Below are 25,929 nucleotides of genomic sequence, written 5' to 3'. Positions count from 1 at the left end.
TTCTTTGCGACCTAGGCTTTTGGCTAATGTGAACCTAGCTGGGATGGTTGTAAAAACGTCAACATGCTTTGAGGCTGGCAACACAAACATTAATACAAATGTTAAACAAGAAACCAACTTTGGTTGTGTCCATGGGAAAAGATCTACAAATGTTCTCCACAACTTAAAAGTTTTTCTACTGGCATTTAACCGGAACACGGGTATCATTAGGACAATGTTCCTTGCTCTCACACCATTTTGAATATTTCCGAAATCCTTATCAGTGACACTGAAAAGTTTACTGATGTTTTGATACTCTAGACAAAATATCCAAGGTTAAAATGGGAAGTTACGTGGGAAAAACTTAAGTAGGCTCTAAATGTCCTAATCATATGTAATCTTTATTAAATAACTTATAAAGTCTCCATATTGTATATCTAATGATTTATTTCACTGTATTCTATTATTTTTACTCATCAATCATGTATTTCCCATGTCATCAAAAAGAAAAGTTTATGTCTCTACCCAGCAGAAAACATTTTGAGGGAAACATTTTACTAAACTATAAAATATTAGAGTGTTCTGATCTATTTTTCATAATCATTGCTAGTAACATGATAGAAACATTACCAATCCTGAGAGCAGATTTTCAGAAATTAATTAAACCCATTAGAAGCAGTAGAAAACAGTCATTTATTTGTCACTACACAAAGAAAGAAAAATGAATTAGACTTTAGGTAACTAAAAGCACGTTCCTTTTAGAAAATATCTCCATATGAATTTTGCAATCAATTTATGGCAGTAATAGGTTTCATTTGCTATAGAAGAACAAATGAAAATGTAAATTAAGAATGGCATCACAAATGGCAACTACAATCAAATTAAAAATGTACTTTATCAAAATAAACAATTTACAGCAGAGTGTTCCTACAAGTGAACCCTGAATAGAACAATAATCTGGCAAAGGTAAGAATTCAGAATTATATTCGTAATTAATTTTTCATGCTGCTCAGTCTGCTCTGCTCCTATTTCTGCTCGTCTCGTGCTGGTACCAAGACGAGCACGAGAGTGTGCACGTAATTACTTATTTAAGTCAAATACCTTATGCAATGGATGCACTTATGACCTGTATTAACATGTATCATGAGGATGTAAGGGAGTTTTGCGAAATGCTAATATTCAATGTCTCCTTAAGCTTTATTTTATATTGATGTCTTATTTCTCATGTAAATGTACACTTTTCCTTATGAGGATTAAGTTTCTCTGTGCTTTAGTTCTTACAACTTTCCTATGAAATCAATCAGCTTGGTATTATTCCCACTTCACAGATGTGGGCCTAAGCCACCACCACCATGTGCTATATCCTACCCTCATGGGGCAGATCTTGGGGCAAAGACCATGATTTACCTTCAAACAGCCTCGTTTTCATGAATCAGAATCAAGTGGACAGGGCTTCCCTGGTGGCGCAGTGGTTAAGAATTCGCCTGCCAATGCAGGGGACACGGGTTCGAGCCCTGGTCCGGGAAGATCCCACATGCCGCGGAGCAACTAAGCCCGTGCGCCACAACTACTGAGCCTGCACTCTAGAGCCCGCGAGCCACAACTACTGAAGCCCACGCGCCTAGAGCCTGTGCTCCGCAACAAGAGAAGCCACCGCAATGAGAAGCCCGCACACCGCAACGAAGAGTAGCCCCCGCTCACCGCAACTAGAGAAAGCCCGCAAATAGCAACGAAGACCCAACTCAGCCAAAAAAAAAGAATCAAGGGGACAGCCTTCTCCCCATCATATTCCCTCTACCTAGAATCTTCTTCATTTGGTAAAGCCTTACTCCCTTTCTAGGCTTAATTCAGAAACCAGCTCTTCTCTGAAATAGACTCCACTGAAATCGACCGAATGATTCCTGCCTCTGTTCCCCATAGCTTTTGTGAGAACACTGAGCACACCCTTTCGTTGTTCACAACACCACATCTGTTTCTTCCTGCGTGAGTTAGTCTTTTTTTAATTTTTTAATTTTTGGCCGCACCGCACGGCTTGTGGGATCTTAGGTCCCCGAGCAGGGATCGAACCCGTGCCCACTGCAGTGGCAGCATGGAGTCTTAACCACTGGACTGCCAGGGAAGTCCCCAGGACTTAGTCATTTTTATACCCCTCTCGCGGAGCCTAGGAAAGGGTCTAGCGTGAAGCAGCTGTTCAACAACCTTAGCAAAGTAAATTGTATGAGTGACCGCCACAGACAAAAGGTAAGTAGAATTGTAACTATTCTTGCCCTTGAAGTAAATCCTGTCAGTGGGAGAGGAAAAGGCTTAAGAGTGAGATAGGAAGTTAATATATATATTAAAGAGTGATTTTTAAATGTAGATAAAGGAGGAAAAGGATTGGCCTAAATCCAACCACGACATCAGCACAGCTCAAGACACAAGTGAATGTAATTAGAGGCGTAAGGTGTTCATTCCTGCATAACCACGGGTTTCTTGTTTAATTACACAGTTTTCTTATATGCCCTCTTTAAGACAGAAAGAAAGGTGGGAACGATATTACGGATAATAGAGGCTCCTGCCAGAGAAAGAATTCCAGTGGACACTGGCAGTTCAGCTGTTCTCTTCAGAAAGAGTCTTCAAGACAGCCTGCCTTTTTATTATGTCTGGTGAAGGTGAAAATGGCTGTTAAAAATATCAACGAGGAGATATTCATGGAGTCCCTACCTCATGCTAAATACTTGCGGAAAGTTTTCACAGATTATCAGATTCTCCTAATATGAGTTAGAGATCATGGTCCCCATTTTACAGGAAGGGAACTGAAGATCAGAACAATGAAATGAGTTGCTGAGACTGCAAACCTAGTGCCAGAGCTTTGATCCAACCAAATTTCGGGACTCTTCCTACGACACCCTACAACCCCCTCTTTCGGTGTTTGGAACATTGACACTCACCTACTGCATTGTGTGAACATGATTCCCGTTTAAAGACATCTGGTTTAGGCTATTTCACATTTGCTAAATTGTAATCTGAGGATTCCTTTCACGTGAAGCTGGAGAATTTGTCTGTACTCCTTGGGCATCTCATGGAAACCGCGCTTAGGTAACTTGTTATCGTAGTAGTGATGGCTGACAGGTGTGTTCTCTCCAGTTTTAGAGAAGGGCCAGAATCCATAGAGTTTCACGTTCTCGCACAGTTCAACTGCCACACTTGTGATCATCAAGCCGGAGGACAGACGATACTCGGTCACACCTTTAGTCCTCCAGAAGAGGGCAAGGTTTTTCAGGTACTTGGGATGGAAAAATAAAACTCTTTGTCTTGCTTTAGACTCCTTCAGTGTGTAGTATACCTTAAAAGAGGCCGCAGTGTTGGCCCTGAAGGAAAATGCTGGCAGAAGGACGAATGCATCTCCATAGGTTGCAACGTCCTCCAGAAATATTGCTTTCTTTTCCTTTAAGTTCCCATATCTGCCAAATTTTTAAAACATCATGATTTTAACAGTAATCATCAAAGGAGCAGTTTTGGTAACATGAGGCTGAATTCACCATCGGCCAAAAAACAGAACCATTTATATCACTGTATATAAAAGAGACAAACTGCAGACTCAGAGAAAACTCATGTTAAGTAAGCATCTTGTAAATATCAGGGGTGAGGTCTTCATTTCTCCTTCTTGGCATATCTAGGCTTTCATTTCTACCTTTTTTTTTTTTTCATTTCTACCTTCTTATGGGGCAATACCCTTACTGGACATACATTTTTTATATTATTTTATCTTCCAACTCAGTAATTTTTTCCTAAGGTTGCTTTTTAATGATGAATTACCTTCCAAATGTATAATGCTGAAATGTTTTCTCAAACATAACACACTCTTAAAATATCTGTACATTAAAAAAAATTCATTGAGCTGTACATTTGTATATACATGTTATTATAAAATAACAGTTTCCTTTAGAAAGCCTAAAATATCTATATGCATACACACACATACACACACACACACACACACACACAAGCATCTTAAATTTCCTCCATGGATTGTGATAGCTCTATGTGTTTAATTTAAATAATACCTCAGTAAATATACTGGTGTGCATGACTGCGTGTGTTTAGAAAATAAGCCTTGGGGAGACAGGTACAATATTTTATATTCTCTTAAGCTATACTAGAACTATTTGAGGGGTGTATTCTACTAATAACAATTATTAGTCACTTCAGATGAAAATAGTTGAATAAAACTATATATGGGATTTTTATTAAACAGCCAACATTTTGTAGTAGTTACATTGTGGAAAATAAAATACAGGAATTATTTTTTAGTAATAAACTGCCCGAAGTGAAAACTTGATTTTGCCAGGTTCTCCTAAGGGTTACTCTCTGAAGCTTCTAAATAGACTAAGTTTTTTCAAGAAAGCGCTATCAAGACAAGAGTAACACTAAAATTCTGAAAGGAAATCTAAAACAGGAACTTCATTATTGTTTAAAAAGTTCTCATTGGATTAGCAACATTCAGCTTATGACATTAGAAGTACAACTGGACATACCTCTTATGAGCCACAACCTAAATTACCAATATATTCTTATATATTTTCCTAAAAAGCCATTCCAGCTGTATTAGAAGTCAGTCTCAGCAACAAGATTAGTGCTCAGACTAAGAAACAGGTTAAATAATGAGAAAAATGTTCTTGAACAGTTATGTAATTTGAGGTACTTACCTTAGTCTTATGATACTGGGATTTAGCGTCACCAGGTTGGTTTTAGTGCCAACATCACTGGTAACATTTCCTGTGGTTGGGGGGAGGTTACACCTGAAATTTGGAAGGAAAACTATTCTCAAAATATAACTTGTGAAAAAAAAAAAGTACATCCACATACATCCACACATATACACGTGATCATTCTCATTTTATTGGAGAAAATTATTGTTGTTAAGAGGGTCCTCAGAATTCATCTGATTTCCATCGAAAACCGTTTAAGAAGTACTGAACTCTTAGTTGGCATTTCAATATTGGATAAAATAAATGAATTTGATAAATGCTTTCAGTATTATGTAAGCCCTTTATAAGTAACAAAACTAGAAATGACAATTACACCTTGCCTAGCTTTTGAAGAGTTCATGATCCTTTTATTAAAATTATTATTTATATTAATTAGATTCCCACGGAGGTATGATCACCAATTTACAGATTTTTAAAAATTGAGGCATTGCGACTAAGGTTATAGTGTCTGTCAGAAGCAAAGGCTATATAAAAAAAATCAAAATTTCCTGATTCCCATATGGACTGTTTTTCCACCAAATTAAGCTGTTAATAAATAAAGCCTTAATGTTCTTATAATGATGTTTTCATATTGATGTTCTCATCCTCTTTTGAGTACTATTTTCCTTTTAAATTGGAAAACAAATTAAGAATTGTAATTTTGAGTAAGTATATTCTTGTCACACAGAAAAGAGAAAGTATCATTTACAGAATTTCAAGTAGACCATTTCTTTAAAGCTATATATACAAAGGGAGCATCTCTGAGGAAGGCTGTTTAAACTTGATGTGTTCTGTAAGATGAGGTTGAAATATTCTATTCCATGCTCTATGAAATATATGAATAAATGAAACACGTACTTCTCTCACTGATAAAAAAGATACATCAGAAAACAAATATGGCACCTTGGGAAAAATAAATATTAATTTAGATAATAGGCCACAGAAATGTCTTCATTAGTGGGCTTCCTGTAACAAATCTACTTTCTAGAACAGTCTCATATTCTTTTGAAGACTCAAAGATGATTTCCAATATGGTATCATTGGAGACCCCTAGGGGAAATATTGGGTATTGTATATACACAGTACAGTAAAGCCACTCAGCGCCTATTTTTGCTCCTTACACACTTAACTGACAGCTTCCAATCTTCTAAAAAAAAAAAAAAAAAAAATGATAATCAGCTTCCAGATGGTTTTATAAACTATGAAACATGTACAACCAAAATAGATAAAGGCTTAAGAATTAAATAAATTTTAATGCCACCAACCATGTACAGCCCCAATTTGACCTTTCAGTTTGGAAGGCTAACTTCAAAAGGAACTCTATATTCAGAAAAATAGCTGGCATCAACAAATGCAGAATCTAGAAATATACCTATTTATTTTAGAGTTATAAATTAAGTAGCTGTTGAGTTTTTTGTTTTTGGGTTTTTTTTTTCCTGCTTGTTAAACCTAAACTTGTATTTCTTATATCTGCTATAAAGTAAAATGGATGTTTAGGCATAATATTCACCCCAGATGTTTTGGGAATTTTCAGTCTATAAAAAAGTCTATTACAAAAAGAATTATTTATCTTCCTTATGGTTTTTCCATACTGAGTACTTTAACAAAATAGCTAAATCATGCAGGTATTGGCCATTTTCACATTCATCATGAGCAACACATTCAATAATGGTTGGACTGCCAGGTCTGTTGTTCTGTCATTATCTTCAGCATAAAATTCTAAATGAGATTAAAGTGAGGGGGAGCTACTGATTCAGAATCGTGTTTCTTTTTCATGTGCTAAAATGGGCAGCATTAAATCAATAAAGATCAAAGGATCTCCTCTGATGTATGCAATCGGTGCTCCTGAAATAGGAAGAAACGGATTTCAACTGACTTTATAAAAAGGTGCATTTCAATTGAAATCCACCCTCACAGGGATGAATCCTCTTTCCATAATATTCTGAAAGTGGAGATGCTCTGTGGCTTGTCTTATTAGTTCAGACACACAGAGAAACCACTTTTGTTTCTGTTTTGGCAAGCTAGCTTGTATTGAGATATAAACATTTTAAAAGATCAGAATTTAGAAGCTGCATATTTTTTAAAAATTTCAGGCCAGAAACCTAAATAAACGACAACGTTGTACGGCTATACAATATCTAAGTCAGCATTTTCACAAGTATTACCTGAGAACAAAGTGTTCTTGAAATGCTCTGTTTAAAAAAAAAAAAAAAAAAGTATCCTTAATATACTGAAGGCTCTGACAAGTCCTGCAGTGAAGACCCTCTTTGACTATGATTTCATGCGGGGTTTCTGGAAAGTTAAGTGACCATAGTAACAGTCAGAGGAACTCATGATTCATTTAACACTTTTGGAAACACACTAGATAAACTGTAGGCTTAAGCAACAGAGTTCAAAGGTCAAAATTTACACAGAGCATCTTTAGCCTATTCATTTAAAATATCCAGCTCATCTTGGATGTCAAAGAAACCAATCTGACAGAGCTTACCTAAAAACAAAGTCGGATTTATCGATTTCGGCTCCGCAGAGAGACTGATGCAGAATCCCCCCATTTCCAACCACCGCACACTGATTGTAGGGGTACCCCACAAAAGGCTGAGACTATCAGGAGAAAGGGAAAAACTGCCATAAAATAGCTTTAGTTTTAGAACCATAAACATCATCAGCTTAATTCAAGTAGCTTAATTTTTACACATGCTAAGGAAAGAAAAAGAACAAGAAGCAATACCACAGCATGTTAATCAACTTATGACATCATAAAAAAATCCTGTAAACCTGTTTCATTTCTCTTGAGAGGAATATATAGCATATCATAGACAAACATAATGTAATAATACAAAATATAATACACTTGTTCTTAAAATGTACTTTAATGTATATTACATCACATAATTAAGTAAATAAATTGAGGAAGGCAAAATCCCACATGGGCCTTTCCGACAAACAGGACCATTTTCAGCCAAAAATAGAAAAAGCAATTCCAAAGTAGCATTAAATTCTCTATTCTTGGCAAGAAAATTAATAGATAATTTAGTGAAAGTTCTCTGTGCTTCTTAAATAGTTAGACCTTCCGGCTCAGTGATGACACGAGATTTATGCCTGCGATCTCTGTAAATGATCAGCCACGGTGCTTCAGGGAGGCCCAGTAACTCTGTGCTGACTTGTTTCAAATTCATTTCTAAGGCCGGAATCATTTTTGTTTCCTCCAAGGACCCAACTGGCCGACCCCAAAAGACTTCCCACTTTTACCAAATGCTCCGTGGTCTGAAACATAACTTTTCAATTTGACAGTGTACTTTGCCTTTGCTGGTCACTTTTCCGGAAGTAATGATGTGACCTTAACCAGCAGCAAGGGTGTCAGCTCAGAGTTCCGCAATGATGAAGTCCTGATTCACCTGCTTTGTCTCCAGAATGTGAGTGTAGGTCCTCAGGGGCAGAGAGCATGTTTATTACTTTTCATTTCCCCCCTCTTCTACTGCAGACCTCGCCCAGAGGATCACTGCTTTTCGATGGGTGACGACTGGCCCAATGGCCACCTGGGTGCAACCCCTGGTGCCATGTTGGAACCCAGCTGTACCAGCTTATGGGCACCAACTGGTAAATATTCAGGAATTTTGTCAGCCGATTGTGAAACCACTGGTAAATTACAATCGCCACGATGGGGATATTTACACTGCTACGAATCAGGGCACCCTCCCGCCCCGTGTACCAGCCCCACTGGCAACGCCCCAGGACCGGCGTGGTTCTGAGCTGCCCAACAGATCCTGAATCACCCTGACTCCCGTTGTGCTCCTGAATCTGCATTGGGAGAAGCCAATTGAGTGACGAGAACTCTCTTTCAGCACGTCTGCATTTGTCCATAAAAACGAAAAATCATACTGTGCTTCTGGTGCGAGAAGCACTTTCCCAGGTCGTAACTTGTTAACACATGGAATCCATCCAACAACCTTGTGAGTATTTTACAGATGGGAAAATGGAGGCATGAGTTTAAGGAAGGGCTAGAAAGCAGCAGAGCTGGGATTCAAACCCAGGCAGTCTGGTTCAGAGTCCATGGTCTTAACCACGACACATTATACAGGTGCTGTCTGTCATTCAAGGGGTGAAAGGTTAACTGAAGGATGTGCCTTATTTCCTTGCACAGATGTGACGCCCAGCAGAGTGACTGGCTCTTTAATGAATGGTTCCCACAGACTCTGGGCTCCTTCAAGTCACTGAACTTCTAGCGCAAGATGTTTTCAGACCGTGTTTACTAACCGATACCACAGTAAATTCTGAATTTTACAGACAGGGCAGAATGCAAATAGGCTCTTTATGGTACAATAGAAAAGATTACTGAGGGGAACATATCTCCAATTAAGCACTCAAAATAATGAACATTTTTCTCTGGTTTCTTGGTCAACTGGGAGGAAAAAATCCATATGCTTTGTTATCTTACGTTCAGTAAGAGTTCAAATAAATGACAATTTCAACGTTCCTTAAAATAAGGCTCCTAAGGAAACACAAATCTGGGCGACTCAACTGCCTGCTTGTTGCTAACTCTGGTTGAAAACCAGCTTCGTGGTTTTCTTTTCAAGTAACTTAGCAAAGCTTTGGAGTAAGTGACTTCACAACATTTCGTCCAAAGCATCTATTGTGATCTGCTCGCTGTGTGCCCCACAGAACAGAGCAGGGTTGGGGTGTGGGGAGCAGCCTCGGATGCTGTGTCTGTGGAAGGGAATGTTGAAGAAACACAGAAAAGTGACCTCGCTTTGCAGCTGTTACCGTATTAACTTCAGAATTTCCTCCCCCTAGTTTTAAAAAGTCAGTATTAATCTGGAAAATGGATGCTGTTAATTGCATCCAGAACTATCAAGCCTATGCTAAGTTATTCTTTTCAAGGTGCCAATCAGAAGCAAAGAAATACCTGCAGCTCCTCTGTTCTGACCAGCCTAAAGCAAGGAGAACACTAGCAAAAATGGCAAGGGTGAAAGAGTTGCTCTCTGTGGAACTCCCCAAGGTCTTCCCTGATAAGGGATATAAATATTCTTTAGTTGCTATCTTTTCAGCTATTGGTAATTTCAGTGCATCACGAGGGGATTTTCAGAATGCCGTATGAGTTATTTTTTTGGTCCCCGTTCCCTTCCGTAAAATGTGCGATATTTTTTCACTAACCTTTTATATTGATTTTTCGTTCATTCCCAGAAAATTATACTTCCTTTGAATTGTAATATTAAAAAAAAAATTGGAACAACTTACATGACAATAAAATAGTTGAAACAAGTCAAAGGTCCAGCAAAATGGAATTAATTATAAGAAGTGAATATTCTACAGTTGGTAAACTGCAGATATAAAGCGATCCCATTTTGACCACTGACTTGGCCTAATTGCTTTTCATCAAATCATAAAAAGATGCCTGAGAGTGTAGTTCATCAGCAGTGGGATATTTTCAGGAGAAAAATTCCCCCCAAGTTTGGATTTATATTGTAATGATACAGTATCATTACTCATTAGTTTAAATAACAAATATGTAATGAATGCATCTGTGCACTGGGGAATGTTCTAGGAGCTTGGGATACATAAGAACACAATAGATAAAAATCCCTGTCTTGTGGAGGTTATGTTTATGGACCGCAAATTCTTATGTATTTACTTCCCAAAGATTAGCCACATAAACCTACAGTTCTTTGTGAAGGAATTGATTTAGTCACTGAAACTGACAACTGGAGGAGTCTTATTGCAGGTGAAAAATGGTCATCTTCCCAAGCCCTGGTAATTACTATGCAGAAAGCCCAAGTACCTCATCTCATTCAAGGATGAGTCATGAAGACTCAAGGGCTGGAAGAGCTTATCATTTAAGATATAAATACCATTCCCCGCAGAGCCACAAGTATTCAAAACTGCCTTCTGAAAAGGGACTGCCATACATATCTTACACAACACAACAGTGTGGCATTTTAATGAATTAACTGCTCCATTCTTATATCTTAATCTGAGCCAACATTCACCTTAAATGGTGACACAAACCACAAGAAATTCTCACTCACCACTGGCAACATATCAAAAATGTTCTCTCTGATTTGGATTTCACTTTTACTTTCCACCTCGTAACTCATGTTAGTCCCGACGGGAGTGTTATTTTGAGAAACAATGAAGTTTTGAACGGCATCACAACACGAAGCAAGTTTCACTCTGCGAAGGATAAGGATAAAAGTGAGTCAAGGAATAAGATTAAGAAACCCAAAATAGAGACGACGATGGAAAACGCAGGAGAGGATTTTGCCATACTGACTTTCAGAGAGAAGATACCTCATTCGCAAAGATGACATTTTTATCTCATTCCATTCTAACTGTCACTGGATGGTGCAAGAGTGCTGTGGTAGGATTAAATAGCAAAGAACATTAACGTACTTACACTCAGGTAGGGACCAAGTCACCCATAGGAAATACTGATTATATAATGGTTTAAATACAAAGACTTCTTTCTCATGATAATGTTGTAACAACAAAGAGAAAATGACAGAATACCTTCTAATTATTTTATTAAACAGTACAGAAACTAAATTAAGACCAGTGTCACAAATCATCACCAAAGCAATATGTAATCATTTATTATGAGACAAGTTCAATGAAAAGAAGCATCATTCAATACAGTGATTTTTTTTGAGCTTCACTGAGGTGTAATTCACAAATACGTATGGGGAATTCCCTGGCGGTCCTGTGGTTAGGACTCTGCGCTTCCTAACAGGGGGTCTGGGGTTCGATCCCTGGTCGGGGAACTAAGATCCCACAAGCCTCATGGTGCGGCCAAAAAAAAAAAAAATTCACAAATACAAATTGTTTATGTTCATGGTTTAATATGCATACATACTGTGCAATCATCACCATAACCAAGCTAATCAACATGTCCATCACCTCGCATAGTTATCTTTTTCCTTTTTCTTCTTTTTTTTATAGTAAGAATACTTGAGATTTACCCTCTTAGCAAATTTCAAGTATGCAATACAGTACTGCTAACCATATCTACACTGCTGTACTTTAATAGAGTGAATTTTTAAATGACATGAATTTAAAGCTGCCATTCTTTACAGAAAGCCCAGAAAAGTGTAATTTAGTACTGAGCTATATTTTGAAACTATTCCTATGGAGTGAAACCTTATTGTCAGAATGCAGACCCAGAAAGGTTCTGCCAGGGGTTGTCGGAATTTGCCCCCAACCTCTGGCAGGTGAATCCAGAACCACTCAGAATTTATATTTTGCTTATGTAATTCTCCGGGGATGTAGACTCCGTAGCGTCTCTTGATAATTATTCCACAGCTTAATCAACCCTGAAGTCAAGAGACTCTCTGATTTGCACAACTGAACTCTCTTCACTTAAATCCACCTCCCTGGTTAGTTTTTCATAGAATCTCTCCATAAAAAAACACTTCACGTAATTGAAAATGGTAATCATCAAGCAAAACTTGAACCTTTTCAATTCTGAAGCATTTAGAGAATTGCCTCTTCTCTCAGATTTTCTCCATAAGACCAGTTTTTGCATTAATGTCACCTTGTTCATCTTTAAACCTTTACTAATTTCTCCATTTTACTTAAAAATATTTATTAAAGTTGGACCCCACCATAGCACAAGGAACAGTGACTATTCAGCAGACAGAGCTGACTGTGGTCAGTACTGATACCCTAAATTCTGAACTGGCCCTTTCCCATCGCATATTTTTTTTTTACTGGTTTTTGGTCCTGAAGGGTATACTTTTATATATGTTCCTACTGAATTTGGTTCTTTTGAAAGAATACAATGCTCTAATCTGTCATAGTCATTTTGAATTATATTCCAGTCTTCGTGAATGCCAGTAATTCTCAGGGTATGAAAAGTCAGTGCTGTGATATTATTTGTACCCTAAAAATCAAGATTTTCAAATTAGTTCGTATCAGTTAGCTGATATTATTAAAATAGTACATTCTTACTTGAATTCTATCACCTGCTTATTATTTCTCTTTGCATTTCAGAACCTACCATTTCTAATAGCTCATGGAGACCAACAAAAGAAAAAATTGAAAATGAAATGATGTGTAGTCAAAAATATGACACTAAGTATTTGTAATTATAAATTTAATTTCATAACAATTCATGTGACATATTGCAAACTCAGAAATCCTTATGCGTTTATAATTTTAAATGTCTCTTTTATGCGGCATGTTGAGAAAGGCAATGGAATAGATTCTCATTTACCTTTTACAAGTAACTTAATTTCTCTAAGTATATTTGGTGCTTGAAAGAATATTGCATCACACAAAAAAACCACTAAGCAGGGTTTCCCTGGTGGCGCAGGGGTTTAGAATCTGCCTGCCAATGCAGGGGACACAGGTTCAAGCCCTGGTCCGGGAAGATCCCACATGCCGCGGAGCAACTAAGCCCGTGCACCACAACTACTGAGCCTGTGCTCTAGAGCCCACGAGCCACAACTACTGAGCCTGCGCTCTACAGCCCGCAAGCCACAACTACTGAGCCCGCGTGCCACAACTACTGAAGCCTGCACGCCTAGAGCCCATGCTCCGCAACAAGAGAAGCCACAGCAATGAGAAGCCCGCGCACCACAAGGAAGAGTAGCCCCTGCTCGCCGCAACTAGAGAAAGCCTGCACGCAGCAACGAAGACCCAACGCAGCCAAAAATAAAATAAATAAATAAATAAAAATTTAAAAATGCAATTATTAGGGAAAAAACCCACTAAGCAAAGTACCCTTTGTGGGTTTTTAAATAGTTTTTTTTCTGGGAGTTCCCTGGTGGTCTAGTGGGTTGGATTCAGCGCTTTCACTGCTGTGGCCCCGGGTTCAGTCCCTGGGCAGGGAATGGAGATCCTGCAAGCTGTGCAGTGTGGCCAAAATTTTTTTTAAAAATTGTTTTTTTCTGAAACTATGTTTTCAATTATTATATTATAAAACTTTCAAACCCTCAGGAAAGTTGAAAGAAGTGGACAATGAGCATGTGAGTAACGACCAGCTAGACTCTACAAGTGATTTTTTACTATATTTGCCTGGTTGTGTATTTATCCATCAATCCATTTTTATTGTTGTAGTTATTGCAATTCAACGTAAATTACAGGTATCAGTACAGCTCACCCCTAAATACTTCAGCACGTATATCATTATTTTGTATTTTGGGGTAGAATTTACATACAATAAAATCCCAAGTGCATTCAATGAGTTTTGATAAGTGCATATACCCCTGTAACCCAATCCCCTGTCAAGATACAGAATGTTATCAACCCCACTGGATAATTCCCTCAAATTCTTTCCCAGTCCACTTCCAGCCCTCCCCCGCCTCAAGGCAACCACTTTTGTGATTATTTTTTTACCAAACATTAGTATTGCCTGTTCCAGAATCTATATAAACATATACATAAATCTATATAAATATAAATCTATATAAATCATATTAAAACAACATTGTAAATCAACTATACTCCAATAAAAATGTTTTTAAAAAATTAATTAATTTTTTAAAAAAAGAATCATTTGCATATACGCTTTTGTGTAAGGCTTCTTTCACTTGGCATAAATGTTTTTGCAATTCATGTATGTTGCCATGTATGTCAGTAATTTGTCCCTTTTTTTGCTGGAGTAGTGTTGCACTGTCTGAATGTACCAGAATTGATTTAGCCATCCCCCCTGCACTTTTAAAGAAATCACTATCAAAAATCAATGTTAAATACCTAATCACTCCTAATAACATCCCAGGAAAAACATCGGAATAATTATCCAAAATGTCATTTCTGCAGCCTGTGTTGGGTCACTGACTAATGGGACATTGTAAGCCTTTATAGTTAGTGGCAGAATTATAAATGTATGCTCTTTGTCATTTCCCAGGTCACCTGCATGGTAAAGATCCCCATGATAGCCAGTGTTAGTATACAGCTGAGATGCTTAGAACAAACAAAACAAAATGGAATTTTATTTCTATTATTCCATTTCCCATCATCCCTAAAAACAGAGTCAGTTCTAATCCTTGGTGACTCCAAAGTCAACTAGATGTGCTCACAATAATGGGCATGGCAATTTCCCCCTTCCTGTGTAAAAAGAGCAAGAGACATTAAGAAATGAAGGACACTTGGTATTCACTAGATGTGACAGTGAATTTCACCTGTCAACTGAGCCAAGCCAACGCCCAGAGAGCTGGTAAAACTATTTTTGGGGGTGTCTGTGAGGATGTTTCAGGAAGGATTAGCATTTGAATTGGTAGATGGAGTCAAAAAGCTCGCCCTTTCCAACGCATAGTAAATATCCAAGCAGATCAGCATTCACAAACTCACCCTGGTAAAGCACTGGACACTCTCCAGAGCATTTTCACACCTATTATGACATCTGATGCCCACAACAACCAGGGAGATAGAAAATATAATTATTCCCATTTTATTTATTTATTTTTTAAAGTAGTAAGTAGTCTTATTTATTTATTTTTGGCCGCGTTGGGTCTTTGTTGCTGCGCGAGGGCTTTCTCTAGTTGTGGTGAGTGGGGGACTACTCTACACTGCGGTGCTCAGGCTTCTCGTCGCGGTGGCTTCTCTTGTTGCAGAGCACAGGCTCTAGGCGCGCAGGCTTCAGTAGTTGTGGCACACGGGCTCAGTAGTTGTGGCTCATGGGCTCAGTAGCTGTGGCACACGGGCTCAGTAGTTGTGGCTTGCGGGCTCTAGACAGCAGGCTCAGTAGTTGTGGCACGGGGGCTCAGCTGTGGCACACGGGCTCAGTAGTTGTGGCTCACGGGCTCAGTAGTTGTGGCTCGCAGGCTCTAGAGTGCAGGCTCAGTAGTTGTGGCGCACGGGCTTAGTTGCTCTGCAGCATGTGGGATCTTCCTGGACCAGGGCTTGAACCCACGTCCCCTGCATTGGCAGGCAGATTCTTAGCCACTGCGCCACCATGGAAGCCCCCATTCCCGTTTTAGAGATGAGAAAACTGGAGTTGAGAGAGTTTACGGGTTAGAAACAAGGCGCCCAGGTTGTTCATGACTCCAGCTTATGTCTTTTGACATTCACTTCTTTGCAGTTTATTTTTTTATTTTTTTTTTAATTTTTATTTTTTGAACATCTTTATTGGAGTATAATTGCTTTACAATGGTGTGTTAGTTTCTGCTTTATAACAAAGTGAATCAGTTATACATATACATATGTTCCCATATCTCTTCCCTCTTGCATCTCCCCCCCTCCCACCCTCCCTAACCCACCCCCTCTAGGTGGTCACAGAGCACCGAGCTAATCTCCCTGTGCTATGCGGTTGCTTCCCACTAGCTAGCTATTTTACATTTGGTAGTGTATATTTGTCTATGCCACTCTCTCACCCTGTCACATCTTACCCTTCCCCCTCCCCCTATCCTCAAGTCCATTCTCTAGTAGGTCTGTGTCTTTATTCCCGTCTTGCCACTAGGTTCTTCATAACCTTTATTTTCCCTTAGATTCCATATATATGTGTTACCATACTGTATTTGTTTTTCTCTTTCTGACTTACTTCACTCTGTATGACAGACTCTAACTCCATCCACCTCACTACAAATACCTCCATTTCATTTCCTTTTATGGCTGAGTAATATTCCATCGTATATATGTGCCACATCTTCTTTATCCATTCATCCGATGATGGACACTTAGGTTGCTTCCATGTCCTGGCTATTGTAAATAGAGCTGCAGTGAACATTGTGGTACATGACTCTTTTTGAATTATGGTTTTCTCAGGGTATATGCCCAGTAGTGGGATTTTGCTTTTTTGGCTTCAGCCCCAAGCTCAGCTTCTGTTTCTGCCTGGCCTCCGGGACCTGGGCACTTATTTTCTTGCTTTTGGCCTCTGGTTTCCCTCCACATCCTGACTTCTCATCTCTGCCCTCAGGCTTTGCCCAACAGATAAGGCATCGTACCCTGAACCTGCCAGGGTAGGATTAAGGTTAGGGTTACGGTTAGGGTTTTGTCCCCATTGAGGGGCTAAGTAATCTGGGGAAAGAACGGGATGCAGAACTCTGTGCTCTGCCTAGAATTAGGCTGGTTAATTTTCAGGCAACTCAAAGTCATTCCTTGTTGGACCTCTGAAGCGTGTTGCCAAACACGATTTGACCAGCCGTCTTGAAAGGGAGGGACAAGCCACAGACAGTTCCTGTAAAGGTAAGTCCTTTTCTACTGCAGATGATGCATAGGAAGACTGCAACCTACTATTTTTAGTAAAATATTCATTGTAAGCTAGGAAAATGATATTAAACTAACAATAATAATAATAATAGTGATCAAGTATTGAGACTTTAACATATAATGGACTCTGTACTGAACATTCTACGTATTGAAAATTCATAAAAACTCATGAAAGAAGGTATTACCCATCTTTATCAAACTGATAAAGAGACTGGCTGGGAGAAGTGACTTAACCTAATAAGAACGATAATGATGCTACAAATCACCAATTGCCCAGGTCCCTCTTGTCCAAAGTAAAATGGTCCCTAGTGGGAACTCAGCATTCATAGGGAGATCAAATATAAAATCAACGACTATGGAAAACAAACAAAAGGTCAATAAAATAAGACACATGAAGCCAATGTGAAGCTGAGCCTATGCTCTGAGCCCAGAAACCTGAGTATACTTTCCAGCTCCTGGTTCCTATACTGAGCCCTGACTCATTTTAGAACCATCTAGAAAGATTCTTGTTCTTCCTGATGAAGATGTTTTCCCATCAATATTTTGCACTCTATAGAATACATGGATCACAGGTAACCAGGGCTATAAATTAATCCCACACACAAAATTCCAATCCATACTTGTGATCAGTGTTATGAAGGAGAATCTCATCACAGGACAGCAGCAATGACTTCATCAGGGTGTTCAGGGAAGGCCTTCCTGAACAAGAGATAACGGATGTGGGATCTGAAAGGTTAGTGCACATGAACAGGGGCATGGGGGGCAGAAGGGACAGAGCTGTCAAGCCTCCGGGGCTGAAGCAAGTATCAGACATTTGATGAGACAGAAGACCAACGCAATGGAGCAAAAAGAGCCAGGCGGAGTGTGGTGTGAGGTGAGGCCGGAAAAGGAGGTAGTGGCCAGGAAATATAGGGCCTTAAAGGGAGTTTAAGTCTCAGTTTTGAATGCACACCCTCCGGCCCCGCAAAACAACACCACCACCCAGCAGATTCCAAACAGGTTGGGGCAGGGGTAGGCTTGGTGGAAGTGAGTTGTCACCACCCATCATCACTCAATTTCCATTTAAAGAAACCCATCCAAAGAAGACGTGGTACATATATACAACGGAATACTACTCGGTCATAAAAAAGAACGAAATCATGCCATTTGCACCACATGGATGGACCAAGAGATTATCATACTAAGTGAAGTAAGTCAGAAAGAGAAAGACAAATATCATATGATATCATTCACATGCGGAATCTAATTTTTTAAAAATGATACAAATGAACTTATTTACAAAACAGACTCACAGATTTCAAAAACAAACATACGGTTACCAAAGGGGAAATGTGGTGGGGAGGGATAAATTAGGAGCTTGGGACTAACGTACACACACTACTATATATAAAATAGATAACCAACAAGGACCTACTGTATAGCACAGGGAGCTCTACTTAATATTCTGTAATAACCTATGTGGGTAAAGAATCTGACAAAGAATGAATATACGTTCAACTGAATCATTTTGCTGTACATCCAAAACTAACACAACCTTGTAAATCAACCATACTCCAATACAATTTTGTAAAAAAGCCACCCAGCTATTGTATAGAGAAAAGAGGAGAAGGGTACCAGCATGATGGCCGATGACCATCGTGAAGGTCCCTGCAGTAACCCAAAGGAGAAACAGTGAGGAAGCAAACAGGGTCCCCCCAACCATAGTCAGTCATGGAGTGTCTCCTATGCACCAGCAAAGAGTCCCATGTTCTAGAGAGACATTTCTAAAATACAAACAGGACTCAGGGATGGATTGATATGGGGATGAGGAGGAAGGAGCTAAAAGAACAAATGGAGCAACACAGAAACCAAGGGTGAGAATCTTTCAAGGAGCGAGGAATGGTTTATCATTTCCAAATCCTGGTAAGAGGTGAGAGCTCAAACAAAATGGGAAGGGAAAATGCCTTTTGGATTTAGCACGTGGGGTCACTGCTGACATAGGTGAAATGTTGTCGTTAAAGATGTGGGTGGAAGACAGAGAGAGTATCGACAACTCTTTCTAGGGTTCAGTTGTGTAGTGGAGAAGGGTCTCTGGGTAAGAAGTGAAATGAAAACTCAAATCAAGATGGCATGTCAAAATACTGTGATTTTAGAATCAACTGGCTCACAATGAATATATGTTTCACGCTAAAAACATAGATTGGTTTTGTTGTTGTTGTTTTTTCCTTTTTTATTTCTTGGCTGCATGCGGCATGTGGGATCTTAGTTCCCCGACCAGGGATCCAACCCACGTCCCCTCCACTGGAAGCATGGAGTCAACCACTGGACCGCCAGGGAAGTCCAAAAAATAGACTGCTTTTAAGAATACAATGATCTAAGAATTCCAGTGGTTCACAGGGATTCAAAAGGCATGAAAACATTCTGTTTCAGCCCCAAAAGATCAGAAGAATTAAGGGCTTCAAACAGACACTACCTCTTTTAGCAATATGCCTATACCTAAATTAAAACAGAACCACCCGGGAGACTGAACTAGCCTCCCAGACCACTGAGAGAAATTCCAGCAACCCAGAGTGGATCTGTTATGAGTTTGTGGGATTATCAGGTTGGCATCACACTGAAAGACAGGATGGGAGAATTGATAGTCATCCCTGATTAGTACTAGTCATGATACTAATCACACAGAGTCTTACCTTCAAATTCTTGGCTCTCTCACAACATTAGGAAGGCAGAATGGCCTAGACATTTAGAATTAGAAAGTCAGACATTGGTGACTGTCCTTAATGAATCCAGTTAGATACAGAATGGGAGGCATGGCATTCAAAAAAGCCACCCATTCATCATTCACCTCGTACCATGAATTAGTACGTCCCATGGCAGGGGTGGTCTGGCACAGAGAAAGTGGAGTTTTGAGGAAGGATGAGGGAGAAAACATTTGGGAACATGGAGACTTGACATCTCATTGTGTCTCTGGACCCTGAGGCATCGCATTGAGAAGCAAGAGAGAAATGAGGAAGGAACTGGGATAATTTACAGAAGATCAAAAAGGAGGGATGGAAGGAAGCCCAGGAACCTGACCCAGAGTTGGATGTTCAATACGTTTTGAAATATACAATAAATGGACAGTTTCACACACTTCACAATTTTAGCTTTACCTCAACCCACTCAAAGTTCTGCTTCATAACCTGGCAGCCATAGGAAAATCCAAGAGGGTATGTGATTCCCTGTTCAATATGGGATTCACACAAGTTTCAGGTTAAGGAAGAGAATGAATAACGACCAAATTCCATCCGTATCTCAGATGACTGAGTTTTGCCCTTATATGTGTACACTGATATTCTGACATTTATGAAAGATCAGCTCATCTATTTGAGTAGAATATAAGTAAACCAAGGTAAAGAAAATATGAAAGACTATGACTGTCAAAGCAAAGGACAGGAACTCCACTGAAACGTTAACTCAGAAGTGAAGGAGATAATGTTGAAACACTGGAGAAAGATCTCTACATATACAGGGACATTGCACCAGTGTTTAAACAATGTAAGGTACCAATGAAGATACCCCAAGCAACGTAACAAGGAGCAGAGGTTTTGAAAGGCAGGGTGGTCTAGAAGAAGACTTCTCCGACCTAGGAGCATAAAGCAATATGGTTAATACAGAGTACAACTTGGGAGATAACGTTTTTGAAATAACATTTAGAAGATCAGTGAATCCCATGTGGTTTGATGCATTTTTATGGCGAAGTTTATATTCTGAAGACTAAGACAGGAACTAGTCCCTAAATGTACAGAGCCAGTTTCTATTATTAAATACAGCGGATGTAATGACATGGTGTGGTTTTTGTTGCTTTTCTAAACGCACAGGCAGGCTGCATGGCATGACAAATAGAAAATGGTATGACAGAATATTAACACTGAAAAATGGTCTCGAGGCAGAGGAAACGAGGGAAAGAAGCTTTTTCAATCTGACAACTGACCCGAAACACCTATCACAAAATGCAAACATCTTCTTAAATTTTTTAAAAAATATGTATTGCTTTGAGCTGTCACCATAGTCACCCTGCATGAATTGTAAGCAGCAATTTAAAGGGTATGAGGAGGAAGAGAACAGAGGTTCAGAAAAATGAACATGGTTTTGTACAATCAAAAGCAGCCCCTGATAGAGATGACTTTTGCTTTTCTCCAAGAAATCTATGCTACAAGACAAAATGTCTGGGACTTAATAATGTTAAGTGTTGACTGAATGAAAAAAAAAAAAACAGGGAGTGAGTTCACCACATGCTATCTAAAATCAAACCATAGCTATTGCTTTTGGAGACATATTTTAGAAAATAGTTGAAAACTTTGTTGGTCAAACTAAGTTTGGTTGCTCAGTTTTATGACTTCTTGAAAAATATTGATTAACTTAACCATCTATTTATTTGCAGAATTTATATCCTTTCACATAGCTAAATCATCAAACATGTAAGTGTCACATAGTAAAAAAATTAACGTATGTGATATGTAGTCTGTAAGTTTCTTTTGTTTAACACTGTATTTTGTCCAAGGAGCTCAAATAAAAATGAAAGCAACACATTGGCTGTTATTTTAGAAATATCAAGGAATCTACTAGGACAGCAATGGAATCTTTTCTTTTATATCCAACACAAAGTAAGACAAAGTTACTTTCAAGAAATTTTCATCGAACCAAACCTGAGGGGATAATTTGAGATTTATTAAAATTGCTACCATGTAATAGGTATCTGTAACAAAGTAATCAGGTACAAAATACCTGTTTTACAAGTAATTTGAAACGCATCTCATTTGCATGAGCCTTAAAATAAACATGTGCCTTTATACAATAGCACCATTTTCTGCCACTATGTTTTCAGTAAATACTGATTATGTTCAGTCATTTTTGTATTCAAACTCACGTCTGTGAAACATAGGGATGTCTCAAGAAATCAAATGGTATTAGAGGTTCCAAAAGAAACCCAAAACAAAATAATTGTGCAACTATTTCTGGAAAAAAAAAGTGAAAGTGAAATAAAAATTAAGCTCTGTTGCTTGTATACCTGTTAGCTTTCTATAATTGATTACACAAATGAACAGTTCTTTTAAGTTAGAAAACAGTTCATGAAAGCTAATGCAGTAATAACCATGCAAGTTACCGAGGGAATCTAAGACTGATTATTGAAGCTCAAAGATCTTCTGCTGGGATAAAACCTGCTTACCAGAAGTTTCCAGAGCTTCACAAAAGAGTTTTCAAGGGCGAAGTAGAGGACGATGAGGAAGAGGAGTCGGGAGCATTTCATAACACGTTTAATTTAAATTTAAGTATTTCGATGTTATTGTAATAGGGAAGAGCACATCTGATTCCATACTGGGTCTGTTTCTTTTACTTCAACCTTTGTATTCTATTGCTCTATTGCTTTTGCTAGATTATCACTAAAGGGATGTAAAAGTATGGTCCATCTCTAGGAACCCTGCCTCGCATGCCTGAGGCTTAAGCTAAAATACCTTTGTTTCGCTCACAGGAAACATCCTGACCAGGCCCACCTGTGAGTGGCTGCAGGAAAAAAGGAATTAACGCAGCCCCTCCCGAGTCTGGCAGGAACCAGAAAATATTTGCAGCAATAACAGGAACTAGCGTCCAAACCCGGGCGAGATGGTTCTTTGGGACACTAGTCCAGCATCCTCTCAGTCTGCTGGCTTTCCAAATAAAGGCGATCGTCCTCGCTCCAACAACTCACCTCTCAATTTACTGGCCTGCTGTATGGCGAGAAGTACAAGCTTGGACTCGGTAACATTATTCTCAAATATCCAAGTGTCCTGCTCAAGCAAATGATTACCTACCCATCTCTAAACGTGACAGGGAGACAGTGTGGAAACCAATACAGACCTTCCTCCACTTACAATGAGATTACACCAGTAAACCCAACAGAAGTGTAAAATATCCTAAGTCGAAAATGCATTTAATACACCTAAACTACCGAACATCACAGCTTAGCCTTGCCTACCTTACACGTGCTCAGAACACTTAGATCAGCCTACAGCTGGGCAAAATCATCTATCACAAAGCCTCTTTTATAATAAAGTGCTGACTATCTCCTGTAATTTATTGAATACTGTACTGAAGATGAAAAGCAGAATGGTGGTCTGGGTCCGGAATGGTTGTCAGTGCGTGGGTTATTCACACTCGTGACCGCCAGGCTGCCTGGGAGCTGCCCAGCATCACGAAATGATATCAGGTATGTATCGCTATCCTGGTGCGCGGCTGTTAGCATACTGATGCCATCCCAGGCCTCCTGTCCTTCCAGTGACCCTACCTAGGACTGTACTGGGGGTAAATCTCTTCTTTGTTGTCAAGGGCTTTGTAGTTCATAGATGTTGTTTAATCATCGTTAGGTCCAGGTGGTTTCTGTGCTGTGTTAGTCTCCAAACAGTGATAAAGACCTTCGCGGACATATTCCTGGCACCCATGAGACTAGCTCCCCATCATAAATCTTGACTTAGGAATGCACTTGCTGTCTGCAAACACATACCCCCATACCCTAGGTTAACTATAAAATTGTCCCAGCTGCCCCTCGGAGATGCAGAGTACAGCTGCACATGCTCTGGACCAACGTCTGCCTGATCCCACCCTGTATGTAAGTTACCATATAATAAACGGATCCACCGATTACATGGAGCTGCCTGCCTCGTTCTTCAGCCTCAAGCTACCTTCTCAGTTCGGTGGACACTTTTTGTTCCCTCTGTCCTCAGACACTACAGAAAAGATCAAAGTTCAAAATGTGAAGTACAGTCTCTAATGAATGCGTATTGTTTCTTCACCATTATAAAATAAAGAAACTGTTAAGTCGAACTATCGTAAATGGGGGACCACCTATAATTGCTTAAACTGAAATCCAGGTTAGATTTTCCACAAATTAGTATACGTGTACCAACTTGTGCTTGGGGAAGATAATTGTAATAGGAAAATTAATTAATGATTTTAAAAGCAGAAGGCAGACAGCTTGACATTCTTAACTTTGTACAGTTATACGTAAATGAAATTACACGCCAAGGGAGAAAAAAGGCGGTAGGACATTTTCAACTCTGACTCAAATCCCTCTTTACGATCTCACAGAAATAACAATTCATAACTGAAGTCTAGAATTAATTTAATTAATTAATTTAGAATTACAAGTAGGGATAAATCTGAGCTATAGCCACACCTAAACTTAACGATAATCATGCTTACATGGAAGGTGAAACAAACAATCAATCCCCAAAGCAAACAGAGCTTCAGGTCTGGAAGAGTTCTTAGAAATATTTTAGTCCACTCTGGGGCTCCCAGGCTCCTTGAGAATCTGATGAAGTTAGGGATCTTTTTCCCAGAAACATGTGCAAAGTATCACATACAATTTCAAGGGCTTCATGGAACCACCAATATAGAGCTCAGATGTTTCCAGGTAAAGGTTGAGGGAAGTTAGGGACTCAAACCCCAGGTACAAGTTCTCAGACTCACAATTAAATTACTGAATGACTAAAAGGTTAAGAACCTATGAAAAGCGGACAAACATTGTTAAATGGAAAAAAAATTAAGACTGCTGAGAAGATAGGCTTTTCCAGGGCCATATTTCTTACATAACCTAGCTTTTAAACTTTCTTTTCTGGGAGAGCCCATTTTCTCTCAACACTTACATGTTTATCCCAGACCAAGGAAACAACATCTTCTGCATCTGGTTGTCCCAAAGTCATCTCAAACACAGCCTGCCCCAAATAGGCTTATCTTCTCAAAAGCAGTTTCCCCTTGAAATCTTTCTACTTGTCACTAGCACCACTATTACCCCAATCGACCAGACCCACATTTTCTCATGGTCCTTTGACTCTATTTTTCTTTCTCCTTCAATTAGAAAACTAGGAATCAATAAGCAACCAAGTTCTGCCCCTTTTTCAGTCATGTATACTACAGCTGTTTATTGGGTACCATCTATGTGATGGTCACAGGAGATACAAAGATTAAAAAAAATAAACCATGTCCTCAAGGAGCTCACAGCCAAGTGTCCTTTCCTTGTTATTTCTATAGCTACCAGTGATGTTTTAGATCTTCATCATATTGCAGTCATCTTTCTACCACCAGCCCCTGACTGCTCTGGTTTCCTTCAGTCTATTCACTCCCTCCTAAGACTTTGCTGACTGAATGCATTCCCTAAAATAATAGATTCATCATGTAATTCCCTTGCTGGCAATATCCCTATTGGGTTCCTGGTATCTACAGAAAGCCTGTGGAAGGATTTTACTCTGATAATCAGAGTCCTGTGCGTCATCAGGCCGACCTCATCTACCTGTAAGTATCCCCTGCATCCAAAGCACCCTCTAGAACAAGTTCACTGCAACAGTGAAGCTGGTCTTGAAACTTACTCATGTTTATTCCTGGTCCCATCACTCCTGGTCTCTCCCTCTCTTTCCACTTGTCTTCAGAGCTACAGCTCAGTCCTGCCTCTTTCCACAAAACGTTTCAAGAAATTACATCCCACAGTGACCGAGCATTGATATACTACAGTGTTTGTATACATCACTCATTTTAACATTAAATCATAAATAGTCACACTTTTATTTCTCGTCTCCAAACTGTTTCAATTTCTTTGAAATCAGTAAGAAAACCCTCCATTCCCTTGTTGGTTTTCACGCATCCATTTATTTAATACATATTTACTGAGGTTCTACTTTGTGTCTGAAACTGTAACAGGCTTAAGCCTACTGTGCTTTGACAGAGTAATCCCGAAACAAATATTTATTGATAAATAAAATGTATGCCCTATGCTAGCGAGTAGCATATTTATTTAAGGAAAGTTTTTAAAAGCTCTCTGATTTTGAGATCCTGTGACCACAAAGTCCCATAATCTTCAAATAGCCCCTAGGTGTCAACTTTGGAGAGTTTCAACAATCAGGCTACAGCTGGATTTAGAATATATTCACTTGCTCATATTTTTTAGAATTTAATGTAACTTTTGTTATTCCTGCTAAAAGAATATTACCACCTTTCACTTTTCTTCAATTTGGTATAAATTGCTATAAATAAATAAAATAAAATAGAATACTATTTAGTTACTTGACATCTATAATAATAGGGGACATTT

At 39.0% G+C, this 25,929-nt stretch overlaps 1 protein-coding gene across 1 annotated transcript in view; it reads right to left on the bottom strand.

Annotated features, from left to right (window-relative positions):
* Window positions 1–1,715: 1,715 nt before the first annotated feature.
* Window positions 1,716–25,929, bottom strand: part of ST8SIA6 (ST8 alpha-N-acetyl-neuraminide alpha-2,8-sialyltransferase 6) — a 132,427-nt gene continuing 108,213 nt past the window's right edge. The window contains exons 5-8 of the mRNA XM_036843271.1: window positions 10,733–10,877; window positions 7,198–7,310; window positions 4,668–4,760; window positions 1,716–3,422 (exon numbers count right to left, since the gene is read on the bottom strand). Of these exons, the coding sequence (XP_036699166.1) occupies window positions 2,954–3,422; window positions 4,668–4,760; window positions 7,198–7,310; window positions 10,733–10,877 (820 nt within the window). The 3' untranslated portion in view covers window positions 1,716–2,953. The remainder of the gene's footprint in view (window positions 3,423–4,667; window positions 4,761–7,197; window positions 7,311–10,732; window positions 10,878–25,929) is intronic.

The sequence above is a fragment of the Balaenoptera musculus genome, chromosome 2 (assembly GCF_009873245.2).
Source record: "Balaenoptera musculus isolate JJ_BM4_2016_0621 chromosome 2, mBalMus1.pri.v3, whole genome shotgun sequence".
Lineage (NCBI taxonomy): Eukaryota > Metazoa > Chordata > Mammalia > Artiodactyla > Balaenopteridae > Balaenoptera > Balaenoptera musculus.
The sequence above is the reverse complement of the archived record's forward strand: the minus strand, read 5'-3'. Positions and strand labels throughout refer to the sequence as shown.